The sequence below is a fragment of the Oncorhynchus gorbuscha genome, linkage group LG14, assembly GCF_021184085.1.
Source record: "Oncorhynchus gorbuscha isolate QuinsamMale2020 ecotype Even-year linkage group LG14, OgorEven_v1.0, whole genome shotgun sequence".
NCBI lineage: Eukaryota > Metazoa > Chordata > Actinopteri > Salmoniformes > Salmonidae > Oncorhynchus > Oncorhynchus gorbuscha.
Window position 1 is genome coordinate 50,714,188 of NC_060186.1, and position 27,001 is coordinate 50,741,188.

At 43.2% G+C, this 27,001-nt stretch overlaps 1 protein-coding gene across 1 annotated transcript; it reads right to left on the reverse strand.

The window, feature by feature from the left end:
• On the reverse strand, positions 1-26,645 carry clvs2 (clavesin 2). Its single transcript, XM_046298344.1, is given in 6 exon segments — positions 1-2,155; positions 5,962-6,098; positions 6,100-6,183; positions 6,475-6,585; positions 23,762-23,936; positions 24,699-26,645. Coding segments are annotated over 6 exon segments (990 nt in total). The 5' UTR covers positions 25,088-26,645; the 3' UTR covers positions 1-2,061.
• Positions 26,646-27,001: the final 356 nt, after the last annotated feature.

A 27,001-nucleotide genomic window follows, 5' to 3' on the forward strand; every position in this document is an offset into this window, starting at 1 on the left:
ATAATAGGCCTCTGTACGCCTATGTATATATTCCATAACAAATCTGCCATTTCCAGCTACAACAGTCATTTACAACATTAACAATGCCTACACTGTATTTTGGATCAATTTGAAGTCATTTTAATTTAAAAAAAGGACATTTCTAAGTGACCCCAAACCTTTGAACGGTAGTGTACAGTATATACAATCAAATTGACATGGAAACATGAAACCAAAGGATTAACTCGAAGCAATAACATGCATTCATTTCATGAACAATTATTAACTGTCATAAGAAGTCGTTACTGTACCTTGAAGCCATGGATGAAGTAAAGCATTACACAATAAAGACGTTGTTTTGTCAAAGGGGGGCTTTGGTTGAAATGGCAAGTCTGCATACATGAAAACAGTCTTATATTACAGATGCTTGACATATTCAATTCTCAAACGTGTGTTCCAGCCTCAAAAAAGCTGCTGCTGTTGTTGCATCATCATCCTGTAATGTAGGATGATCTGCATAGTGCACAGGCCAAACGAGTCATGGATGCCTTCAAATACTGACGAACATCACACAAAAACATGAAATACTTTAAACCTGGGACAAACACACAGACAGCAGCATACGATCAATGAGGCTTCGGACAACAATACCATTGTTCAGCTATCGGGATATTGCAACGCCTCTCACACATCGCTACCTGACGGTCACTACTGACAGACTGGGTGACACTGACAAGTTGTTACGGCGCCCTCCCTTAACCAAAGAAACCAAAGAGGTTCCTGGGTCTGCAGCAGCTGAGAGCATAAGATCCTCGGTTATCGAGCTGGAGATGATATTGCCAGGACCGTGTGATCACTGGGTATTAGGACTGTCGATCTGTCTGGCCTAGTTCTGGGCAGCCAGGCAGACACGCCAGAGTGAATCCATGTTAGTGGCATAGCAGGAAGGCAGCACTGTGTCAGGGCTCAGAGGCTCCAGAGCTGAACACTGCCTCGAGGTTCACCGTCATGCAGGGAGAAATAAAGGAGCTAGCAACGGAAGATCACACAGTGGCATAAACTGACTGTACCCCTGCAGACATCACAAAAGCTTGATATCATATGTATACATTATACTGTATCTTAACTTCCAGCATCCTAAAATAAGATATGAGGTATTCTAATAATAATAATATCTATATATTTTAAATAGTGTATCTAAAATTGATTTTCAAGTAGGTGTGTGCAGTAGTGGGCAACATCTCCTATGGAAACAGATCGTTTCAAGATCATCCTTGAACAGGAACACATTTTTGGAATCACATGACACAGTGACAACACTGTTACCTCTTCTGAGCTGAACCAATAGCTGATACTAAATAATTTCAAAATATGAGACATTTGTCATGTTTTCATGGTTACTGGCAGTTAACCCACTGATCTCCGGCAGGCCGTCATTGTAAATAAGAATATGTTCTTAACTGACTTGCCTAGTTAAATAAAGGTTAAATGTAAAAAATAAAATAAAAAACAAACATTATTAGAACAAATCCCGAGCTGCACAAAAAACAAACATTATTAGAACAAATCCCGAGCTGCACTTGCCGGTTTGCACTTGCCGGTTTGGAAATGTTAAATACTGTACCAAAAGCCCCCAGCTTACAATCCCCTTTAATCGTGATTTCCCATCAACCTCCTATGGTACCACTTTTATCACAAAATATTTCACGAGAAGCACATACAGAATATTAACAGCAGTCTTTGCATGTTTTCCTGACACAATGACTCCCCCATCCTCCTAGTGTTTAGATCGGAAGTGTATTTATTTACAGTTTTGAATTGGCACTTGACAATAACATTTGGACCTCCGCCATTAGCTTCTCTTCCCTTTTTGTTTTTAGAAATATCTCTCAAAATGCCGGCGTTGCTCGTCTTTATGATGCCAGAAGAGGTTCTCCTCATGCTCCGATCTCTTCCCTCGCATCGTTACGTCTCTGTGTTCTTTTTTTGTTGTTGGAGGGAGCATGGGGATTGTCTCCCCTCCGTCTGTCTTTCTGTCTGAGGGCGATGTTTCCTGGTCTGCTTGTGTTGTCGCGCCATACTTTAGTCCAGCGAGAGCAACGGCTGCATGTTCTCCTCCTCGCTCTTCACTTTTTCTGGCCGTTTAAGCACTCCGGGCTCCACCACTGACTGGGACCTGTGGATATGAATAAAAGATGACTGGCATCAGAGAGGCCTGTGTTCATTGAAGCACTATCACTGAGGACTTCTCACCTAGTATAAGGGAGTGGGATGAAAAGGTGCGCTTGCACCAGAGAACCCTTGCATCCTGCAGAGCAGGTAGCACACAAAGGAATCATACAAGGTCATAGACGATTGGTTTCATAAATGCATACCAAAATCCCCCCAGCATGAATTGTTTAAGGAGGCCTCGGGTCACGTGCAATACCCCAAAAACTCAAAAACGTACACACACGTGCAAACGAAGCATTACAAATTAGCTTTCCCTGGAAATGTTGTTGTCTTGTATAGTACATGAGCCCGAAAAGGTCATTTGATCACAAAATGTCACCCTGGGACACTGCTCTAACCTATTTCTGATGTATTTCTCCGATAGAAACCTAAGCTGCTTTTGGGGGAACAGGAGCGATCATTCGTCATGCAGACGTCTGGTACACGTCGGTCTCCTGTGTCTGCCGTGACGGATAAACATTCATATGACTGATGAGGATTACTAAGAAAACAACCAGAGCTTCAACAACCAATTACCTGTGGCAACAACAAAAAAACACCCACAAACAAAATAAAAGAGATGATTGTACAGTATTTACACAGGGGCTCAAATGGCCTTTGGAATAGTAACTAGTAGGATCCTGTCAGCCTCAGTGAGCTTAACATTTACAAGTTCATAAAGCTACTGCTGCTACCAGGGACCTATGCAATCACTGCAGCAGTGAACAGTGACGTAAAACAGATCTGCCTCGGAGTCAGTCCACCACTCACACAGACACATCACAGTCATAAAGCTCAGTATGGCTGTGTCATTATGGGGTGGCCATGATACAGCGGCTCATCATTCAGAGCATATGGTTCTCCAACAGTGACTCATAACCAATTTTGCCATTTTTTCAAATCAATTAATGGATAAGGCAAATGTTGGCTTGACCTTTGTGGAGCGTATAAATCGCAGCGTAAAGTGGGGAGCTGAAAGCACCTAACTAAAATAAGTCACTTCAGATCATATGGCTGCAGGTGATTTACACCATTACGTTCGCCATAAATCAGGCCCCTGGCCAAGATGCTATGATACACCAATCAAATGCTTCTGTCACAGATACATGCCAGATCAGGGTAAAAGAGGGCTTAGATAACAATGGGAATAAAGACATTATTAAATGCTTTTATGTCCTTCATGAATCAATGTAAATCCCATACAGTACCTTATCTCTCATTGCTTCGACTGCTGCGTCAGTGTATTGTCTTGGTAAGCAGAAATGTCATTCACAGTACATTTCACTGATAAGAATCTGCTGAACCAAAAATTTTTTTTTTTACTAAGGATACTGTGCTGTGCATGGGGGAAGTACAAGTTCAGTCAGAGGGTTGTGTGGGGCAGCAGGATTGGAACGGAGCTGATTGCCGAAGGTAAAACTCCATCACTGCTGTTCATGCTCCAAAAGGTAGCTGGTGCACTCCATTGAGTGCAGATCAGAGCATCATATTCATCTATTTAGCCTAATGCTCATTTCATGAGCCAGTAAGTGGAGAGAGACAGCCCTGAAGAAACTCACCGAGACAAGGGACTGTCACTAAAGCAAACTAATGTCACCATGCCTAATTTATTATTTCTATAAAACGTACAAAACTATCCGCTATGGAGGATTTCAGAAACTAAACCACTCGCCTAAATTAAACACTGAGATCGATTTCTCTGAATAAGTTTCGCATTTTGAATAGTGAATACATATTATAATATCCAAGTATACCATTTCCTATGATTATGTCTAGGAGCTACCCCACTGAATAATATTGGTGAGAGGCCTTCAGTACACAACACACAAAACATCATATTTTTTTGTACTCTGTGCTCTGTGCTCCCGTGTTGTGCAATTTAATGAAGGATTACTCCTACTGTAGAGAATCAATCATGTGTTTTCCATGTATCTTATAGGTCTAGGAATCCCTAGTTACGTCCAATTTCTGCCCTATTTCTGTGGTTATTACATGAGCCATATACAGTTGAAGTCAGAGGTTTACATACACCTTAGGCAAATACATTTCAACTCAGTTTTTCACAATACCTGACATTTAATCCTAGTACAACATCTCTGTCTTAGGTCAGTTAGGATCACCACTTTATTTTAATAATGTGATATGTCAAAATAATAGTGGAGAGAATGATTTATTTCAGCTTTTATTTCTTTCATCACGTTCCCAGTGGGTCAGATGTTTACATACACTCAATTAGCATTTGGTAGCATTGCCTTTAAATTGCTTAACTTGGGTCAAACATTTCGGGTAGCCTTCCACAAGCTTCCCACAATAGGTTGGGTGAATTTTGGCCCATTCCTCCTGGCAGAGCTGGTGGAACTGAGTCAGGTTTGTGAGACTCCTTGCTCGCACACGCTTTTCAGTTCTGCCCACAAATTTTCTATAGGATTGAGGTCAGGGCTTTGTGATGGCCACTCCAATACCTTGACTTTGTTGTCCTTAAGCCATTTTGCCACAACTTTGGAAGTATGCTTGGGGTCTTTGTCCATTTGGAAGACCATTTGCGACCAAGCTTTAACCTCACTGATGTCTTGAGATGTTGCTTCAATATATCCACATAATTTGCCTTCCTCATGATGCCATTTATTTTGTGATGTGCACCAGTTCCTCCTGCAGCAAAGCATCCCCACAACATGATGCTGCCACCCTTGTGCTTAATGGTCGGGATGGTATTCTTCGGCTTGCAAGCCCACCCCTTTTTCATCCAAACATAACGATGGTCATTTTGGCCAAACAGTTCTATTTTTGTTTCATCAGACCAGAGGACATTTCTACAAAAAGTATGATCTTTGTCCCCATGTGCAGTTACAAAGCGTAGTCTGGCTTTTTTATGGCGGTTTTGGAGCAGTGGCTTCTTCCATGCTGAGCAGCCTTTCAAGTTATGTCGATATAGGACTCATTTTACTGTGGAAATAGATACTTGTGTACCTGTTTCCTCCAGCATCTTCACAGGGTCCTCTGCTGTTGTCCTGGGATTGATTTGCACTTTTCACACCAAAGTACGTTCATCTCTAGGAGACAGAACGTGTCTCCCTCCTGAGCAGTATGACGGCTGCGTGGTCCCACGGTGTTTATACTTGCTTACTATTGTTTGTACAGATGAACGTGGTATTTTCAAGCATTTGTAAATTGCTCCCAAGGATGAACCAGACTTGTGGAGGTCTACAATTGTTTTTCTGAGGTCTTGGCTGATTTCTTTTGATGTTCCCATGATGTCAAGCAAACAGGCATTGAGTTTGATGGTAGGCCTTGAAATACATCCACAGGTACACCTCCAATTGACTCAAATGATGTCAATTAGCCTATCAGAAGCTTCTAAAGCCATGATATCATTTTCTGGAATTTTCCAAGCTATTTAGAAGCACAGTCATCTTAGTGTATGTTAACTTCTGAGCCACGGGAACTGTGATACAGTGAATTATAAGTGAAATAATCTGTCTGTAAACAATTGTTGGACAAAATGTCCTAACCAACTTGCCAAAACTATAGTTTGTTAACAAGAAATTTGTGGAGTGGTTGAAAAACAATTTTTAATGACTCCAACCTAAGTGTATGTACACTTCCGACTTCAACTGTACTTTATGATATACCTGGAAGAAAATGCATCAGCTATGACATATCTGACAGAGTAACTTGTCCCTTTCTTAGAAGACACCTCTACTTTTATCTCGTATGAACACAACACACAATCTATCACATTGACACACATGAATAACATGAGTCTAGACGGACCTCTTCATGGTTTTAGGAGACAGGTCTTTCTCAAGGTCTTTGACAGACAGGGTGTAGGACTCGGGGCAGTACTCGGTCTCCTCATCATAGGCGTGGTCCAGAAGGGTGCGGGCCCAGGTGCCCATGTCGTAGGGGGGGCATCATCCCACCCAGTTCAGAGGGCAGGATCTCAGGGTGCATGAGCTGGTGAAGGCTGTTCAAGTTGTTCCCATGCATGAAGATCTGCAGAGGGATGGACAAAACAACAACACAATATTGACACCGATAGATAAATGAGCATATACAGTCTAACAGCATGCAAAAGTCTACAGTATGTTAGAGAGTATAGGTTCGCCATTGTGAAAAGCTGACCTGAACACTGTTTATATGAGCACAGCTCTTCAGAAGGCTACCATAAATGATGTTGAACACAATGAACATACATTCATTGGTTATACTGTACAGCAACACAGTTGACCCGGTGTTTGAAAAGATTTTTCATTATGTTCACTCAACAACAAACTCTCCTCCTACCCGTTTTCTCGTCTTGTCCTTCAGAAAGGGGCGTATGACGGTGTACAGGGCGTGGATGTACCACGGCTGGTTCACAAAATGGATTCCTCCAAACCTGGCAGGGAAGCTGTCCTGTGGGCAACAAAGAGCACAAATACACTCACTATTCTGCCTGCTGGTATGGTTACTAACTTAATCCTCTTTTGTTTTGTTAATTTTATTCTATTCAAATTACAGTATGTCAGAGGAGAGTATGTTTTAATGAGAGTGGAGTTGAACATTGTTGTGTAGAATGTAAATTGAACCTCATTAAGTGATTTTTCCATTCCCTTTTCCATCATCTTGATGGGTTTGCATGTTGGGTTTATGTTAATGTTGCTCATCGAAAATCACCCAGTCCGTTTATTTTACTAGCTACTGTATACTGAATTAACATTGAATTGTTCAGTGCTGTTGTCTTCTGGGCAATGTTGCATTGCCATGCAGGTTGGAGACTGGCAGCCAGGGAATTTCTCATAGGTTGGACACTATTCTCATAATGGTCTAATCTCTATGTCATAATTTGGACACAGGGAGTATGCTGAGATTGTATCCTGATATAACAGGGTTGGCTGGCGAGCACCAGAACTGGATCCCTGGGGAAACATTTATGTAAATGAGTAATCTGATGATTTATGGGATTGTCTGTGAGGTGGACACAGGAGGAACACCCAGAGTGCACCATGTAACCTAGTGACACAGCCTGGGGGAAACTCAATAGTCTCACATATCATTTAACGAGTTGGTAATGCCTCAGTTTCATATGTAAGTGTGGTTTCCATCTGTTCTGAAGACTTTACTGAGGTTTAAGACCGGTGTAATGGTGACCTGTATCATTCAAATTAGCTAATGATGGTGTCGCTAACTTACTGCAGCTCCCCCTCTTAAATCTGTCCGTTATCCATCGATATTCATCAGGCTCGACATTTAAGATCACAGACATGACTGTCATTATGGAGTTTTTCCCTCCCACGCTGTTAATTCTTCATTAACGCAAGCCGTGCTGTACCTTTCTACCGAGCAAGAACGTACACCTCCACTGACTAAGCATAGCAATCAACTCATATCACAATACAGATACAGGGGATACTAATTCTTTCTATCACACTTTCAGACAACAAGTTGAAGTGCCAGAGGGTGTTCTTGCCGTGGGAGATAGCTCTTGCCTCTTGGCTATGCAGATGGATTTTTAGAACGTTTGCAGATAAGCAGATGGCTGTTCTTTTTTTAAAACAGGACAGTAATGGCTTCATGTGCACATGTAGTCCTGGAAACCCGAACAGAAGGATCCTTACACCTTAATCCTTTTACACACAGTTACTGTGATCACAGGGACCAGGGTGTTAAGAGTCTATTGTTTGTTCAGGATACTCATCATCACCTTCAGTAGGGCTAGCATGTGTCTGAGAGAGAAAAGAGTCATGTACTTTGATGGCAAAGATGACAGAACTGAGCTTTAAGGCCGCTTTCCATCTCAGAAATGGACAGCCTCTGTCGCCATGGTGATGCTGAACAGCTGGGTTAGCGTCCCTTGGCCTGGCTGCAAGGACACTGGGCGGTCCAGAGTCTGGCACCAGCGGAGCCGCTCACAGTTTTCTGGCACAAGATCTGACACCAACGAACAGAGACAGCTGACAGTGGACAGGAAGAGGGCAGAGGTCCGAGTCGCCTCACCCGGCCAAATCTCCCAGGCTGCCACAGCATGTATGTTCCTGAGAGCAGCATCAGCCTGCCTAATATTTCTCCCTCCTGCTTTGTGATCCATCCGACAGCTTTGACTTGGATGCATTATACATGAAACACAAATCAGAATACATGATGGACGCTCTGTCTTCCTCCTCTGGTTGTTGGTAGTTGAAGTGGATTGATCTGTACCCTAGTGTGATGTCGAGAAAGTGAGGAAGGGGGAAGGGGTAAGAATAGAAACCACCTCTGCCCTCATGTATTTATTTATTCAAACTACAAGATACTTCTGGCTGCTGCTTAATTTGGGGAGGACAACCTCCAAAAATGTGAGAGCATGAAGCTCAACTGTGATCATCTGTTCATGTTCCATGCTGTTGGTCTCAGACGTTTGGATGTCATCTGCTTTTTTCAGCTGATCCGTTTCAAGTGACATTAGCCACCTAAGATGGATGTCCGCATACCTGGGAATCTTTTTTTTCACCTTTATTTAACCAGGTAGGCTAGTGGAGAACAAGTTCTCATCTGAAACTGCGACCTGGCCAAGATAAAGCAAAGCAGTTCGACACATACAACAACACAGTTACACATGGAATAAACAAACATACAGTCAAAAATACAGTAGACAAATCTATATACAGCATGTGCAAATGAGGTAGGAAAAGAAAGGTAAGGCAATAAATAGGTTGTGGTGGTGAAGTAATTACAATATAGCAATTAAACACTGGAATGGTAGGATGTACAGAAGACGAATGTGCAAGTAGAGATACTGGGGTGCAAAGGAGCAAGATAAATAAATAAATAAAGTATGGGGATGAGGTAGATTGGATGGGCTAATTACAGATGAGCTATGTACAGGTGCAGTGATCTGTGAGCTGCTCTGACAGCTGGTGCTTAACTTCTTTGGGACTGGGGGGCAGTATTGAGTAGCTTGGATGAATAAGGTGCCCAGAGTAAACTACCTGCTACTCAGGCCCAGTTGCTAATATATGCATATTATTAGTATATTATTAGTATATTTGGATATAAGTTGAAGTTTCTAAAACTGTACACTGGATTGTGTACTAAACGTGCAAACATAAAGGAGGTATTTGGACATAAATAATAGAATTTATCGAACAAAACAAACATTTATTGTGGAACTGGGATTCCTGGGAGTGCATTCTGATGAAGATCATCAAATGTAAGTGAATATTTATAATGCAATTTCTGACCTCTGTTGACTCCACAACATGGCGGTATCTGTTTGGCTTGTTTTGATGTCTGAGAGCTGTACTGAGATTATTGCATGGTGTGCTTTTTCCGTAAAGTTTTTTTGAAATCTGACTCAGCGGTTGCATTAAGGAGAAGTGGATCTAAAATTCCATGCTAACAGTTGTATCTTTTATCGATGATTAATATGAGTATTTCTGTCAATTGATGTGGCTCTCTGCATAATCACCGGATGTTTTGGAACTACTGAACATAACGAGCCAATGTAAACTGTGATTTTTGGATATAAATATGAACTTTAACAAACAAAACATACATGTATTGTGTAACATGAAGTCCTATGAGTGTCATCTGATGAAGATCATCAAAGGTTAGTGATTAATTTTATCTCTATTTCTGTTTTTTGTGACTCCTCTCTTTGGCTGGAAAAATGGCTGTGTTTTTCTGTGATTAGGTACTGACCTAACATAATCGTTTGGTGTGCTTTCGTCATAAAGCCTTTTTAAAATCGGACACTGTGGGTGGATTTACAACAGGTTTATCTTTACAATGGTGTAAAGTACTTGTATGTTTGAGGAATTTTTATTATGGGATTTCTGTTGTTTTGAATTTGGCGCCCTGTAATTTCACTGGCTGTTGGCGAGGCATATCCCAGAGAGGTTAAAGCTAGTGAGGGAGGTAAGAGTCTCCAGCTTCAGAGATTTTTGCAGTTCGTTCCAGTCATTGGCAGCAGAGAACTGGAAAGGGAGGCGGCCAAAGGAGGAATTGGCTTTGGGGGTGACCAGTGAGATATACCTGCTGGAGTGCGTGCTACGGGTGGGTGCTGCTATCGTGACCAGTGAGCTGAGATAAGGCGGGACTTTGCCTATCAGAGACTTGTAGATGACCTGGACCTGGCAACGAGTATGAAGTGATGGCCAGCCAACGAGAGCGTACAGGTCACAGTGGTGGGTAATATATGGGGCTTTGGTGACAAAATGGATGGCACTGTGATAAACTGCATCCAATTTGTTGAGTAGAGTGTTGGAGGCTACTTTATAGATGACATCGCCAAAGTCGAAGATCGGTAGGACGGTCAGTTTTACAAGTGTATGTCTGGCTGTATGAGTGAAGGATGCTTTGTTGCGAAATAGGAAGTTGATTCTAGATTTAAATTTGGATTGGAGATGCTTAATGTGAGTCTGGAAGGAAAGTTTACTGTCTTGCCAGACACCTAGGTATTTGTAATTGTCCACATATTCTAGGTCAGAACCTTCCAGAGTAGTGATGCTGGACGGGCAGGCAGGTGCGGGCAGTGATCGGTTGAAGAGCATGCACTTAGTTCTTCTTGCATTTAAGAGCAGTTGGAGGCCACGGAATAAGAGTTGTATGGCATTGAAACTCGTCTGGAGGTTAGTTAACACAGTGTCCAGGGAAGGGCCAGAGGTATACAGAATGGTGTAGTCTGCGTAGAGGTGAATCAGAGAATCACCAGCAGCAAGAGCGACATCATTGATGTATACAGAGAAGAGAGTCGGCCCGAGACTTTAACCCTGTGGCACCCCATAGAGACTGCAAGAGGTCCGGACAACAGGCCCTCCGATTAGCCAACGTGAACTCTATCAGAGAAGTAGTTGGTGAACCAGGCGAGGCAATCATTTGAAAAACCAAGGCTGTTGAGTCTGCCAATAAGAATGTGGTGATTGACAGAGTCGAAAGCCTTGGCCAGGTCGATGAATACGGCTGCTGTCATGCCCTGACCATAGAAAGCCCTCGGTTCTCTATGGTGTTTAGGTCAGAGCATGACAAGGGGGATGTTCTAGTCATTGATTTTCTATGTGGCTGGGTTGTGTGGTTCCCAATTCGAGGCAGCTGGTAATCGTTGCCTCTAATTGGGGATTATATTTAGGAAGCCCTTTCTCCCACCTGCTTTGTGGGATATTGTTTTGTGTAGGTGCATGTAGCACTATGTTACTTCACGGGCGTTGGTTGTTTATTGTTTTGTTTAAAGTTTCACTAAATAAAATATGTGGAAGACTAATCATGCGGCACCTTGGTCTGTCTCTCATAACAACTGTGACAGCTGCACAGCAATGTCTCTTATCGATGGCGGTTATGATATCGTTTAGGACCTTGAGTGTGGCTGAGCTGCACCCATGACCAGCTCTGAAACCAGATTGCATAGTGGAAAAGGTACTGTGGGATTCGAAGTGGTCGGTAATGTGTTTGTTGACATGGCTTTCGAAGACCTTAGAAAGGTAGGGTAGGATAGATATAGGTCTGTAGCAATCTAATTGGCATAATAAAAAAAACGTCCCCTAAACATTCATCAGTTTAAGCTAGAGATATCTGCATTGGATGCATCTCAATACACCACATTTGCCGACGTCGCACTTCCGCATCTGCGGTGAAAGGTGACAGAGCTAGAGAGGTGTTTGTCAGACTATGAGACATCCCGAAAATCGGTCTTCTCACAAGATTGTCTGTAGCATCCTAACAGTTTGGCCTACAAAACTATTATGGCCCCTCGAAGAAAGATGAGACTCCCCCAAACACCATGGTATTCTCCATTTTGCTCTATGACCACCACAAGCTTCTGGAGAATTAGCTGAAGTCGGTACATGCAATCTGCCAACTTCTGTCTGTAGCGTCCAAACAGTTTGGGCTACATACTAATATGACCCCTCTGTGGAAAGGTGAGACTCTCACAAACATGTACAGTACCAGTCAAAAGTTTGGACACACCTACTCATTCAAGGGTTTTTCTTTATTTTTACTATTTTCTACATTGTAGAATAATAGTGAAGACATCAAAACTATGAAATAACACATATGGAATCAAGTAGTAACCAAAAGAGTGTTAAACAAATCAAAATAAATAAAACAAAATATATATTATACTTGAGATTCTTCAAAGTAGACACCCTTTGCCTTGATGACAGCTTTGCATACTCTTGGCATTCTCTCAACCAGCTTCATAAAGTAGTCACCAGGAATTAATTTCAATTAACAGGTGTGCCTTTTTAAAAGTTTCAATTGAGGAATTTCTTTTCTTCCTTAATGAGCCAATCAGTTGTGTTGTGAAAAGGTATACGGAAAATGTCAAGAACTCTGAAAGTTTCTTCAAAAACCATCAAGGGCAATGATGAAACTGGCTTTCATGAGGACTACCACAGAAAAAGAAAACCCAGAGTTACCTCTGCTGCAGAGGATAAGTTCTTTACCAGCCCCAGAAATTGTTTTCTTTACCAGCCCCATGAAAACATACACGAATTGGGTTGCAAAATGAATAGGAAATATAGTCAAGACGTTGACAAGGTGTAACGGTTTTCATATGGTGAATGAGAGTCGGACCAAACTGCAGCGTGTCGATTGCAATTCATGTTTATTGAAACAAACGTAAACACGAACACTACAAAACAAATAAACGAAATGAAAACCGAAACAGCCTAAACTGGTGTCAACTAACACAGCACAAGGACATCAAGACACTAAGGACAGGAACAATCACCCACAAAATACAAAGTGAAACTCAGGCTACCTAAATACGGTTCCCAATCCGAGACAACGAGAATCACCTGACTCTGATTGAGAATCGCCTCAGGCAGCCAAGCCTAACTAGACACACCCCTAATCATTCACAATCCCAATCATACAAAAACCCCAATACGAAATACAACAACAAAACCCCATGTCACACCCTGGCCTGACCAAATATATAATGAAAACACAAAATACAATGACCAAGGCGTGACAGAACTCCCCCCCTAAGGTGCGGACTCCCGGACGCACCTCAAAACCATAGGGAGGGTCCGGGTGGGCGTCTGTCCATGGTGGCGGCTCCGGCTCGGGACGTGGACCCCACTTCATTAATGTCCTAGTTCCTCCCCTTCGCGTCCTGGGATAATCCACCCTCTCCGCTGACCATGGCCTAATAGTCCTCACCCAGATCCCCACTGGACTGAGGGGCAGCTCGTGACTGAGGGGCAGCTCGGGACAGAGGGGCAGCTCGGGACAGAGGGGCAGCTCGGGACAGAGGGGCAGCTCGGGACAGAGGTGCAGCTCGGGACTGAGGGGCAGCTCGGGACTGAGGGGCAGCCCGGGACTGAGATGAAGCCCAGTACTGAGATGAAGCCCAGTACTGAGATGAAGCTCAGGCAGGTAGTAGGCTCCGGTAGATCCTGGCTGGCTGGCGGAACTGGAAGATTCTGGTTGACTAGCAGATCTGGAAGAGACTGGTTGACTGGCAGATCTGGAAGAGACTAGTTGACTGGCAGATCTGGAAGAGACTGGTTGACTGGCAGATCTGGAAGAGACTGGTTGACTGGCAGATCTGGAAAAGACTGGTTGACTGGCAGATCTGGAAGAGACTGGTTGTCTGGCAGATCTAGAAGATCAAGGCTGACTGGCGGATCTAGCTGCTCTATGCAGACTGACAGCTCTTTGCAGACTGACAGCTCTTTGCAGACTGACATCTCTGGCTGCTTCATGCAGACTGACAGCTCTGGCTGCTTTGAACAGACTGACAGCTTTGACTGCTCCATGCAGGCTGACAGCTCTGGCTGCTTCATACAGACTGACAGCTCTGACTGCTCCATGCAGGCTGGCAGAACCTTGCAGACTGGCAGCTCCTTGCAGACTGGCAGCTCTGGCTGCTTCATGCAGACTGACAGCTCTGGCTGCTTCATGCAGACTGACAGCTCTGGCTGCTTCATGCAGACTGACAGCTCTGGCTGCTTCATGCAGGCTGACAGCACCCTGCAGACTGGCAGATCCTGGCTGACTGGCACTTCTGGCGGATCCTGGCAGACTGGTGGATCCTGGCTGACTGGTGGATCTAACTGATCCTGACAGACTGGCGGCGCTGGGCAGACTGGCGGCGCTGGGCAGACTGGCGGTGCTGGGCAGACTGGCAGCGCTGGGCAGACTGGTGACGCTGGGCAGACTGGCGACGCTGGGCAGACTGGCGGCGCTGGGCAGACTGGGAGCACTGGCGGCGCTGGGCAGACTGGGAGCACTGGCGGCGCTGGGCAGACTGGGAGCACTGGCAGCGCTGGGCAGACTGGCGGCACTGGCGGCGCTGGGCAGACTGGTGGCGCTGGGCAGACTGGCGGTGCTGGGCAGACTGGCGACGCTGGGCAGACTGGCAACGCTGGGCAGACTGGAGACACTGGCTCTGGCTGCCCTGAACAGGCGAGGCGCACTGGAGGCCTAGTGCGTGGTGCTGGAACTGGTGCTACAGGATCGAGGACACGCACAGGAAGCCTGTTGCGGGGAGCTGCCACCGGAGGACTGGAGTGTGGAGGTGGCACAGGATGGGCTTGACCGTGAAGGCGTACTGGAGATCTTGAGAGCAGTGTTGGCACAGGACGTGCAAGGCTAGGGATGTGCACAGGAGGCCTGGTGCGTGAGGCTGGCACCAACTTCACCAGCCGACTAACACGCACCTCAGGTTGAGTATAGAGCGCTAACTCAGGTGCTATCAAATCCCCGACACGATCCGTCGGACGAATATCATATCTATAGCACCAAGCTAGCAACTCCCTCATTACTCTCCACTCCACTTTCCCCATTAACTCCTTCACAGTCTCTGCTTCGCTCACCTCTAACACCGGCTCTGGTTCTGGTCTCCTCCTTGGCTACTCACGATAAACAAGGAGAGTTGGCTCAGGTCTATCTCCTGACTCAGCCATACTCTCCCTGAGCCCCCCCCCCCAATACATTTTTTGGGGTGACTTTCGGGTTTCGCTCTGCGCCGCCGTGTTTTCCTTTTCGACTCCATTCGCCTATAGCCCTCTTCGCATTGCTGCAGCGAATCCCAGGCGGGCTCCTGCACTCTCTCTGGGTCGGCCGCCCACCTGTCGATTTCTTCCCATGTCGTATACTCCAAGCCTCTGCTATCCATAACGTCCTCCCTTCGCTGTTCAAGCTGTCGCTGTCGCTGCCTGTTAACACGCTGCTCGGTCCGTGAGTGGTGGGTGATTTTGTAACGGTTTTCATATGGTGAAGGAGAGTCGGACCAAACTGCAGCGTGTCGATTGCGATTCATGTTTATTGAAACAAACGTAAACACGACTAAACACGAACACTACAAAACAAATAAACTAAATGAAAACCGAAACAGCCTAAACTGGTGTCAACTAACACAGCACAAGGACATCAAGACACTAAGGACAGGAACAATCACCCACAAAATACAAAGTGAAACTCAGGCAACCTAAATACGGTTCCCAATCCGAGACAACGAGAATCACCTGACTCTGATTGAGAATCGCCTCAGGCAGCCAAGCCTAACTAGACACACCCCTAATCATTCACAATCCCAATAATACAAAAACCCTAATACGAAATACAACAACAAAACCCCATGTCACACCCTGGCCTGACCAAATATATAACGAAAATACAAAATACAATGCCTAACGCGTGACACAAGGTTAGAAATAATTACTTTTAATTGAAATAATAATTGTGTCTTTGCTTTCTTCAAATAATCCTCCATTTGCAGCAATTACAGCCTTGTAGACCTTTGGCATTCTAGTTGTCAATTTGTTACGGTAATCTGAAGAGATTTCACCCCATGCTTCCTGAAGCACCTCCCACAAGCTGGATTGACTTGATGGGCACTTCTTACGTACCATACGGTCAAGCTGCTCCCAAAACAGCTCAATAGCGTTGAGATCTAGTGACTGTGCTGGCCACTCCATTATAGACAGCATACCAGCTGACTGCTTCTTCCCTAAATAGTTCTTGCATAGTTTGGAGCTGTGCTTTGGGTCATTGTCCTGTTGTAGGAGGTAATTGGCTCCAATTAAGCGCCGTCCACAGGGTATGGCATAGCGTTGCAAAATGGATTGATAGCCTTCCTTCTTCAAGATCCCTTTTACCCTGTACAAATCTCCCACTTCACCACCACCAAAGCAACCCCAGACCATCACATCGCCTTCACCATGCTTGACAGATGGCATCAAGCACTCACTCCTCCAGCATCTTTTCATTTTTTCTGTGTCTCACGATTGTTCTTCTTTGTGATTCGAACATGTCGAACTTAGATTTGTCTGTCCATTACACTTATTTCCAATCTTCCTATGTCCACTGTCTGTGTTATTTTGCCCATCTTAATCTTTTCTTTATATTGGCCAGTCTGAGATATGGCCTTTTCTTTGCAACTCTGCCAAGAAGGCCAGCATCCCGGATTCGCCTCTTCATTGTTGACGTTGAGACTGTTTTTTTGCGGGTACTATTTATTGAAGCTGCCAGTTGAGGACTTGTGAGGCGTCTGTTTCTCAAACTAGACACTCTAATGTACGTGTCTTCTTGCTCAGTTGAGCAACTCCTCTTTCTATCCTGGTTAGAGCCCGTTTGCGCTGTTCTGTGAAGGGAGTAGTATACAGCGTTGTACAAGATCTTTAGTTTCTAGACAATTTCTTGCATGGAATAGCCTTCATTTCTCAGAACAAGCATAGACTGACGAGTTTCAGAAGAAAGGTCTTTGTTTCGGAACATTTTGAGCCTGTAATTGAACCCACAAATGCTGATGCTCCAGATACTCAACTATTCTAAAGAAGGCAAGTTTTATTGCTTTTGTTTTATTGCACAGTTTTCAGCTGTGCTAATATAATTGCAAAAGGGCTTTCTAATGATCATTTAGCCTTTTAAAACTTGGATTAGCTAACACAACATGCTATTGGAACACAGGAGTGATGGTTGCTGATAATGGGCCTCTGTACGCCTATGTAGATATTACATTTTTAAAAATCAATAGTCATTTACAACTTTAACCATATCTACACTGTATTTCTGATCAATTTGGTGTTATTTTAATGGACAGAAACAAGAACATTTCTATGTGACACTTCTTTGGTTGCTACATGATTCCATATGTGTTATTTCATATCTGTTGTTCCATGTAGTGAATCTGTTATTCAATGCGATTGTATGGGCTAATTGCGGTAAGGTCAAAAATATATTTTGGATCAAATACATTTAAAAAAATGTAATTAAATTATACTTCAAGGGGTATTAAAATTCTTAATCAAATAGCTAAATGATCCTTGGTATGACTTTCTTAAAACAATTCATTATTGCATAGTAGAAACATCTTCCCCTGGCTCAGACAGGGCTTAGACTCCTATAGGTTAAAACTTGAATCTGATGAGCTAAAAAGGCAGATGACATCCAAACATCATCTGAGGCCAGCAGCGAGGAACATGAACATATTGATATTGGCGTACATGGGCCATTTTGCATTGCTCCAAAGCTCTTTTATCACAAGATCATTTCAATTGATTTATTAGCTTATTAGCTTATGTTTGGACATATTCGTTAACAGACACATGTCATTGCTTTGATCTCTTGGTGGCTGTGATGTCACAGCTTAGCCTCCTGATGTCCTTTTGTTGGATATCTCGAAGTTTCCTGATGTTACATCGCAGATTTTCCCAAAGCAACTAAAGCTAGAGACTAGAGCTGAGGTTCAAGGGGAGTCCATCTAACCAGGCGTCGATTGTTGATGGGACATTCCCTTGCATTGCAAAGAGCCATTTATGGCAATAGAAGCCTATAAAGCCAAGCTGTCAAACTCATCAGTGAACACTGACGAACACATACTGGCAATATCCCAGAATGAGGAGCTTACAAACTGTGTTGTTCCACAAGGAGTCAACGGTATACACTGGTGACATGTTATTTGTCTACCAAAACATGCTGATAATCCGATTACAACAGTGACTATCATTTGATCTTGGCAGAGCCCCACCTGTTTTGAGCCCCCCCAAAAAACAAGATTTACATGCTAAAAACGCCACTGATAGCCTATAATATGTAAGTAAATATTATTTGATTCTTCAATCTGGGCTTCTTCCACTACTGTCGATGTTGAACATTATGGCATGCGGCTCTCATGTCTCCCCGTTCTTTTTTTAGAAGCTGATGAGCCCATCTTTTCCTGGCTTGACGAGCTCTCTAAATTCTGCTCTGCTCCTGTCAGGAGTCATTGATAAAGGATGAGTGAACTCATCCTGCGGTGAAAATGAAAAAATAATACATACATATAGCAGAGCCCTTTTTAAAAAGGAAACGTAGCCTGGAGTGAAGATGCTACTTTGTTATCTCTTCACTGGAATCAGACCTCTTCGTGTGCACTAGTTTAAAAGCAGATTACAGTAAGCAGCAGCATTATCCTCGGGGAAGGCTTTTGATTGAGAGCCACATTAAGTACATTTAAAATGACAACACCATTGCACATTCTCTGTTTTCTTTGAAGAGATACACCCTGGAATTAACACATTCAGCCGGGGTAATTAGAGAGGAGAAAGGAGAGACAGAAGAGAGACACAGTCACAAACGATAGGTCACGTCAATAACAGGAGACACTTTATCTTCACAAGCCAGATACGGCCTGCTTTACTTAGCAGTTCGAGTGAGGGGTGAAGCTCCACTCATTGGCTCGTCCGATCCTGTTGCAGACCAGACCAGCACAGTTCTGCTGCAGGAGAAACAACAACACAACTCCAGAGTGAATCGGAATCTGAGGCAAGCAGACTAACAATTCGTTTTCCTCTGCCTTGGTCCCAGGTATGTCTGCTGCTGTTTCCTCAGCCAGCCGAGAGTCTCCTGGATGGGGCTGTGGGATAGGAGCCAGTGGAGCTGAACATACAGATGGGAGATTCACAGTCAGACAGCCAGATGGAGGGAGTACTTTGTTTGGACTTGTTACAAGTGTGTAATGCACTGTTGATCACAGCATTGAATAATCGCTGACCTCTCATGAGGAAAGGTTCTCTTCTTCTGAATCACACTAAATGTGTTAACGGAGCAAATCTGTGAATATTCTACAGACTTCTTGCCCTCGATAAAAGTACAGAGTTGACTGAGGGAGGGTAAAATCCATTTTTCACAGATTTTGGGGACACTTTGACTGTGGGGATAAACGCATTGGAAAAGGCTCTAGTTCATGACTGGATTCATACGACATAAATACAATAGAGCGAGATCCCCACGTTATCGACAAGCTTGTCGAGCGGTTTACTGCTTTCAACTCATCCATCCTGTGGGTGGGCCTAATAAAACATGCAATTGACGGGATACAGTACATCAGAGCTCAATGAGGTATTCATAGAATGGCATTCGGGATCCGGTCAGTGTCCTTCTTTCTGCTGGCCTTTTCACCACTTCAGTAGAAAAGGACGGACACTTTGTGTTTAACCCCTTCAAAGCTCAGTGGGTATTTTATCGATCTGTAATGACATTACTTCCCATGGATGAATCAAACCTTCATAGTTCCCATCCAAACAATACAGAAACACTGAGTTGGCTAAAGGATACTGACCAATAAGAAAACGTGTCTTCTTTCTTTTTCTCTGTGGATTGTAAAAGAAGCCTTTGTCTAGGAAAAGGTTTTTCTCCCTGCGGTACTACCTACACGTAATGTGCACAGTAGCTGCAGTATGTAGAAGAGAGACTCTGACTGGTACAGCTAATAGATATGCAGTCCGAGGGATATGGATGCTAGATAACAAGGGGAAAAGGCAGATACAGAGATAACATGTTTTTATAAATCGAACAAGTCTCAAGGGCATTCAAAGATCAGGCAAAGCCCAAGTTAAATCCCAGCAACAACAAACCAAAAAAATCGAATAAACTGTGTGGTCAAAATAGTCCATCAAATTATCCAGCACTTTCATTCTCAAGCATAAAGCTATAAAACCTATTTATACTACATCACTTCACAAAAGTACTTTGCTAATCCCAAGCCTCAGACAGAACAGCATATAATGTCGGGCCTCAATGCACAAAACAGCCTTGTCTGCTGCTACTGAAACAAGTCTATTAGCCATATGCAGAAAAAAACACATTTGTGAAATTCATCTTTCCAGGTATTAGAAAGAAATGTCAGTGCGATATGAATACTTTATAGAGTGTTAATAAACTGAGCTCTGAAGAAAGCTCCAAGCATGAACCTCTCGCAGTTCCAATTATTTCACTGACAATGTCCTACTATCATTATTAAAAGTAATGAGAATTTGGCCACATTAAATCTTGTTGCACAAGAGCTTTTGAAAAATGTGTTGCCCTCATGTATAATTAAAACGGATGGATTGAGCCTGGCTAAATGGTTATAAGCTGTCACCTTTTAAGATGTGAATTAGCACCATTGCACCATGTTACATAATTATGGAGAAACAGGCCAAATCGACAGAGGGACTGACTACAGCCCTACATCTGCAGAATTAGGTTAAAGGCTCAGTGCACTCAAAAACTTGATTTCCTTGTGTGTTGTATATATTTGCACACTATGCGGTTTGAATAATACTGTGAAATTGTGAAAATTATGATGTCATTTTAGTGTAAGAGCTGTTTGAAAAGAATGCCTGAAATAACAGCCTGTTTTGGTGGGATGGAGTTTTGGCCTAACGTGACATCACCAGGTGGTAAATTAGTTAATTGACCAACCAGAAAGACAGTTCCAAACCTCTCTGCCAATAACACCTAGTTTTTCATTTTCCCCTCCACACTCCCAGACAGAAATTGCTATTTGCTAAAAAGCTTTTTTCCCCCTTCTTTTTAACCATTTTAATTGAACTCAATCACACTAAGTTACTTAATTGTTAGCCAGATATGATTTGATATTGAGATATATAAAAATAAAAAAACAGCTGCATTGAACCTTTAATGTAAACAGGTTGAAAAATAGATGATCCCCCACTCTGTCTAAAACCCACAGAAACAATGTACACATCATCACCCACACCGAGGGAGAATGGCAGAAGTGGTTTTCTCTCATCTAGCAGCACAACCCATCTAGAGAGTACATAGCATGGCGGATGGATATGTTGCCACGGAAACTCAGTGTGGGGTGAGATGGGGAGGACTGGTCTGTTGTGATTGGCTGCTGAACACAAGTTATTTCTCTAGACTGATAGGGACAAAAGGCATCGGTAAGACAGAGAGAGAGGGAGCAAAAAGAAACATCAGAGGCTCTGAGATAACAAAGTATAGCTTGGGGAAACCAAGGCCAGCATGATGTGTTCTACTCATTCCAAGCATTTTCTTTTCTTGGAATTGATTTGCCAAGAATATCCGCGCTCTGAACAAGTATTCATTTCTTTCGCCTCTTTTGCCAATACACAATGAAATCTCCACTGGAGTTTGTGCTCTCTGTATTAGCCATTCCAACAACAATAGATGTGAATGTCAGTTCGGGAATAAGGAACTCAATTACCACACAGTTGAAATATCCTTATGAGCTATCTTCAGATTTTCTTTGAATTTCTATTTTTCTGTTCAGCCTCAGAATATTCCAAAGTCTCTGTAAAAAAAAACTGCCAGCAGAGTGTTGTTATTGTTGCCCGTAGTAATGGTCAACAGTTTTCATTGTTGTCAGTAGTATTGAAATTCTTCATGGTATTCTGAATACACCACGCAAGTGCAATAACAAATGTACTGGCAGGAAATGATACACCACCTGAACCAAGATCCCGAAGATCACACATGTACGCACACAGGCATGCAAATGCAAACACATAGCAACACACACACACACACACACACACACACACACACACACACACACACACACACACACACACACACACACACACACACACACACACACACACACACACACACACACACACACACACACACACACACACACACACACACACACACACACACACACACACACACTGGTGGGCAGCGAACGAACAGTGAGCTGCACCTGGTACAAGTACCAATGATATGTAAGATGGATAGATCATCAGCTACTACATGTCCTTCACAACATAATATGAAAAAACAACATCTTGACATGTCTTTTTATTTTCAAAAATCAATAACCATACAGGCAACAAGTGTTAACCTCAGCTGAGGGTGAAACCCTTATGTTGAAAGTGCTTCTGCCCTTAATGACAGGCATAGTGACACATGAGGTGTGCTGGCACACACATGAGACCCTTAATGTCATTACAAAACCCACCAGGGGGCCGCAACACCCAGAGATAGTCGCAGTGCTCAGTGTCAAGTGGGCTCACAGATAGGATGTCACCACTATTGATTACAATAGGAGAAGCTTTTCTCTCTGGCGTTAGCATTATGAGGAGAGGGGTCACATGGTGTCTGAGGTGGAAAATCCATAGTGGTATACCATACCATGTAATAATATCCTATATACCTTATGAAGTACCTACTATTGTAGAGCTGATGAACATATATGAATTACTGTAGATAAAGTAAAAACTCGATCGAATGGAAACAGATTCAGTTGGGGCTTTTCAGTCTCCGACTCAGACTGGGAGGAAAATGTGGCTGATTCCATTAGTTATACAATGTTTCTGTGTGTTTTCTTTTGTTTCCCATTCAAGTGTGTTCCCGTATGATTTGGTAGCGGGCACATTGGGAGACTGAGATACTAATAGCAGTGATCAATTATTCACAGTCTATTCTGTGTCTGGAGAAGCAATGAAATGTGCAACGGCCTCGTCATGGTCCTCTGTTGATATTCAGTCAGCAAACCTCTCTGATGGTAACTTCCTATGCTCTACATGGTACATTATACACAGCTACACGGCTAGCCTATCTAAACGTGTCATACACTGGAATTTGAATAATGGGTTACAAGAGGAATTGGCTGACATTCACAAGGACAATCAGAAAAAATGTCTGTATGCATGTTGTTATTAGGCTATAGGCTTAGGCTACACATCATATTTATATTTTAGTTGGCCAGCTACCAAAGGATGCACTTGGCCAGAGATATTGTATTTTTCATCTTCCATTAGAAGTGATTGAACAGGGTCAAAGGAATGCTGTTCAAATGTGAGTCTCTATCACAGGCCTACACTGCCGGCAATCAAAATATGAATATCATTATTTACTTCTTATGCAAGTCTTTGATTGTAATGTCGTTTCTGAGAGTACAGAAGAGTGATTATCGAGTGAAAGTGCTTTTACATTTGAACAGTTTGTCACATAACCAAGAGATTGATAAGATAGTTGATCCGAAACAGTTTCTCACGATGATTCCGAGACGTTTTCCACCTTCTCCAGTAGGTACGCAGGACCATGTGTGGTAAGCGGGTTGAAATAGAGCCTGTCTCTAATGCTCAACGCATATAAACTAGCAGCAGTAGTGCTATACTTCTGTAAGAACAACAGAGATCTGCACTTAAAAAATGCAGCACCTGACAAGTGTCTGGTGTATTCAAAATCCCAAGAGGACAAGATCCCTGTGGCAGGCTTGACTAAGATGATTAAATGTAGCAAACCCCATGTGAATTAGGAGTGATCTGGGTAATCTCAGTAAAGGGAGACAAGTGTCAAAAGTAGCTAAGAACTTCATCTGAGTGATGCGGAAACCAGCAATGAGAAAGGTTAGAGAAATGTTGAGACTTACCTGTAGACCTTCTATGGCCAGTCTCAGCATACTCGGTGTTAGTTTGGAGGCTTGCTTGAATGTGAAGTTGCTCCAGTCGATGATCAGGACAAATCCATTCACCTGTAACTCTGGATCTTCTATCATGGACTCCAGCGACAACAGGATAGCTCGAAGTATGTCCACAAATGTATACCTATAGATGTGAGAAAAAGCATTAGGGTACTTTGCTAAGTAGCCTAGATTACAAAAATAAGACAAAGTAGTGATTAAGTGATTATTGTGTAATTATTACGTAATAACAAATGTACCAAATAATCTTTGTTCTGTAATTCCAGTTAAAATGAAATGGAACCTGCATACCCTTGTTTGGCATTATATACAGAAAGTATATATAAACCATTTTCATTCAGGAGAGTAATACAAAGACTCAGATTGGAGAGACAATTTGACTTGTGTGAGTGCTGTTATTGATTAAGTTAATGGCCATTCCTGATGGCATTCTTGATGGCATTTTGCTTGTTCATCACATCCTGCTATTGCATGAGGTCTGAAAAGGCTGTTTTAAATGACTCATGTAATTGTCATTGTGACTATGGAGATCACATGAGTTGGCCCCTAAAGTCAAATCTCTGCAATATAGTAATTTGACTGTATCTGATTTAGTCCTTAAATTCAACATTCACTAGTGGGGTGATGATATCATTTCTACTGGCCTGTGCAGCCTAAACTTTTCTAATTTCCTGGCCTACATCCATGATACTGACAGGGATTGCCTTTGGGTTCATAGTTCAGTTTGTGGGGATTATGTTTCGGGTTATGTTCATAAGACTAGGCTCTAACAAATCCAATTACACAGATTCGTGAAAAATAAATAGAGGGTCGACAGCAAGCAAACTGTCAAGTGGTGTTAGAGTAGTTCTGAAAAGACAGCTCCCTAATATCAGACGGACATTACCTGCTCTGGTCCCAGTTAGCAGCGAAGAGAATCAGTATTTTCCTGCCATATCTGTCCAAGTTGGTCAACACCCCCGGAAATCCGTCTTTGAGAGCTTGCTTGATGCCCGGATCGGTTGCTTTGAGGTTCTTGAACATATCCAGATTTTGCTGACGATACTCAAAATACTGGGCCAAGAGGCGGAACGCCTCGAAATGGTTAAATTTCCGAGCTCTGAGAAAGCGTAGGATGAAAGCATCGTCTGTCCTAAGAAAGCCAATGTCTGGGCGCGTGATAATCATGTCCCTCACCTCCTGAATGTCCTGATGTGCAGTGTCGGGGTTCTCCTTTAACTCCACCTTGGCTTTCTCCAGTGTTTCTGGGGACAAGCCGGATTGTAAGTGAGTCATCGTTCTTGCTTCAACGTCCACGGCCAATTTTGAATGGTAGGTAGAAATGTTACCGTAGATAGAGCCAAAAAGTCGTCAACAATGAATGCGTCACGTACAGGTCTATTGGACCTTCTCAACCAGGACCCTAAAATCAAAGCCTGACTTCAGATATCGTCCTGCGTCCCTGAGTATGATGGAAGGTGCTAGCAACATTGACTGTGTTCACTTTTTGGACAGCTCCATTTGGTTTCCACCTGTACGGTACATTTGACTTCTGTTTCCAAGTTTATTTTCATACATCGACATTTGTAGCTCTCAATTCAGTCACAATACTGGCTGTGGCTGACTTCCCAAATAGGTCTAAATATGTTGCTGGCTATGTTGAAAGCCTAAGCACACAATTGTAAGACAGCCATTATCGTCCATCCCCACCCAAAATGCCAATAATACAATTACCATAAAAGCGTTACACTATCCAAGCGGGCAGGCAATGCGGCACCCTGCAGCAACTCTTGTCATAACTCTCCTTACCGAAAGCATTTCAATTCAAAATCAGAGAGATGCTGTCACCGACTGCTAGAAATTACAGTCGAAGAATCAAGGCGACATATTCCGTCGACATCCTCACTCCATCCAGCCTGCAGTCTATTTCCATTCTGTGTGTTTGGTACCAAAATTGTTTGGATGTGGGACAAACTTCATGTCCTGTTGTTCTGAGCGCCGTGCTGCTCCGGTTCTGTGGTGGAGGCTTTACGTCAAGTGCTACTGTTGCCGTTTTGTTGCTGTTGAAAGTGACTAAAACCATCGCTCCGGTGATACAGTCAGTCTGACCGTCATCACATGGTGGAGGGGGGAGAATCACCCACTCTCCTCTCTCTATTCATCGCACCCAACCAAACACCTGCTCACTGGCTGCTACCAGACCGCATATGGGCTCCTCACTCTGATATTACATCCGAATTTATGCTGATTTCTACTCTATCCTCGTCTTAATCTGTCTCTCATAATTTTGTATGGCGTGCATTATTCATTTTATTTCAGGCTGTTCTGGTGCTGTCGCTTATGAAATACATTTTTGAAACGACCGCCAACCTATGCAGTCCCATCATGTTGATGCCATTTAGCATTTGCATTGGGGGACCAATTCTGCATGAGGCTATACATTTTCATATGGCTATGGCCTACAATTAGAACGGAAAAATAAGTGTCCTTATCACGTATTGGTTAATTGTCTTTCTCTTTACATGTTCCCTAAACTAACGCGAATTCAACGTGAAATCAACGAAAAGTCGGGTGAAATAAAATACAAAACTATTACATTGATTACTTTTCCCCGGGTTGTTTCATTATTGTTACACTTCGCATCAAAATGCATACAATGTTGCTACAAATAGACGACACAATTGGTTTGATAGATATATTTTACTGATTGCAGCAACATCCCGACATGGCCTTTGTTTCAATAAGGCAAATTCATTGTCTTGTGGTGTCCGCTGAACTGAATACACCAACCCGTCCGGTCCAACATTTTATTCGTTTGTTGCTCTCTCCCCCTGGACAAAAAAAAATTGATCACAAGATGTGCTACACGGTTGCCCACATTCTGCCAAGCTCTGAGAGCGAAAATCAACGGTGAACACTGATGAGGAAGACTTTGACATGCGCACAGGTGCACACACACACACACACACACACACACACACACACACACACACACACACACACACACACACACACACACACACACACACACACACACACACACACACACACACACACACACACACACACACACACACACACACACACACACACACACACACACACACACACACACACACACACACACAGGGACCCCGTGGCTTAGTTGACAGAGGTCCAGTCGATGTGATTGTTTTAGCTAACATCCGCGTCATGGCTACTGATTTGAGC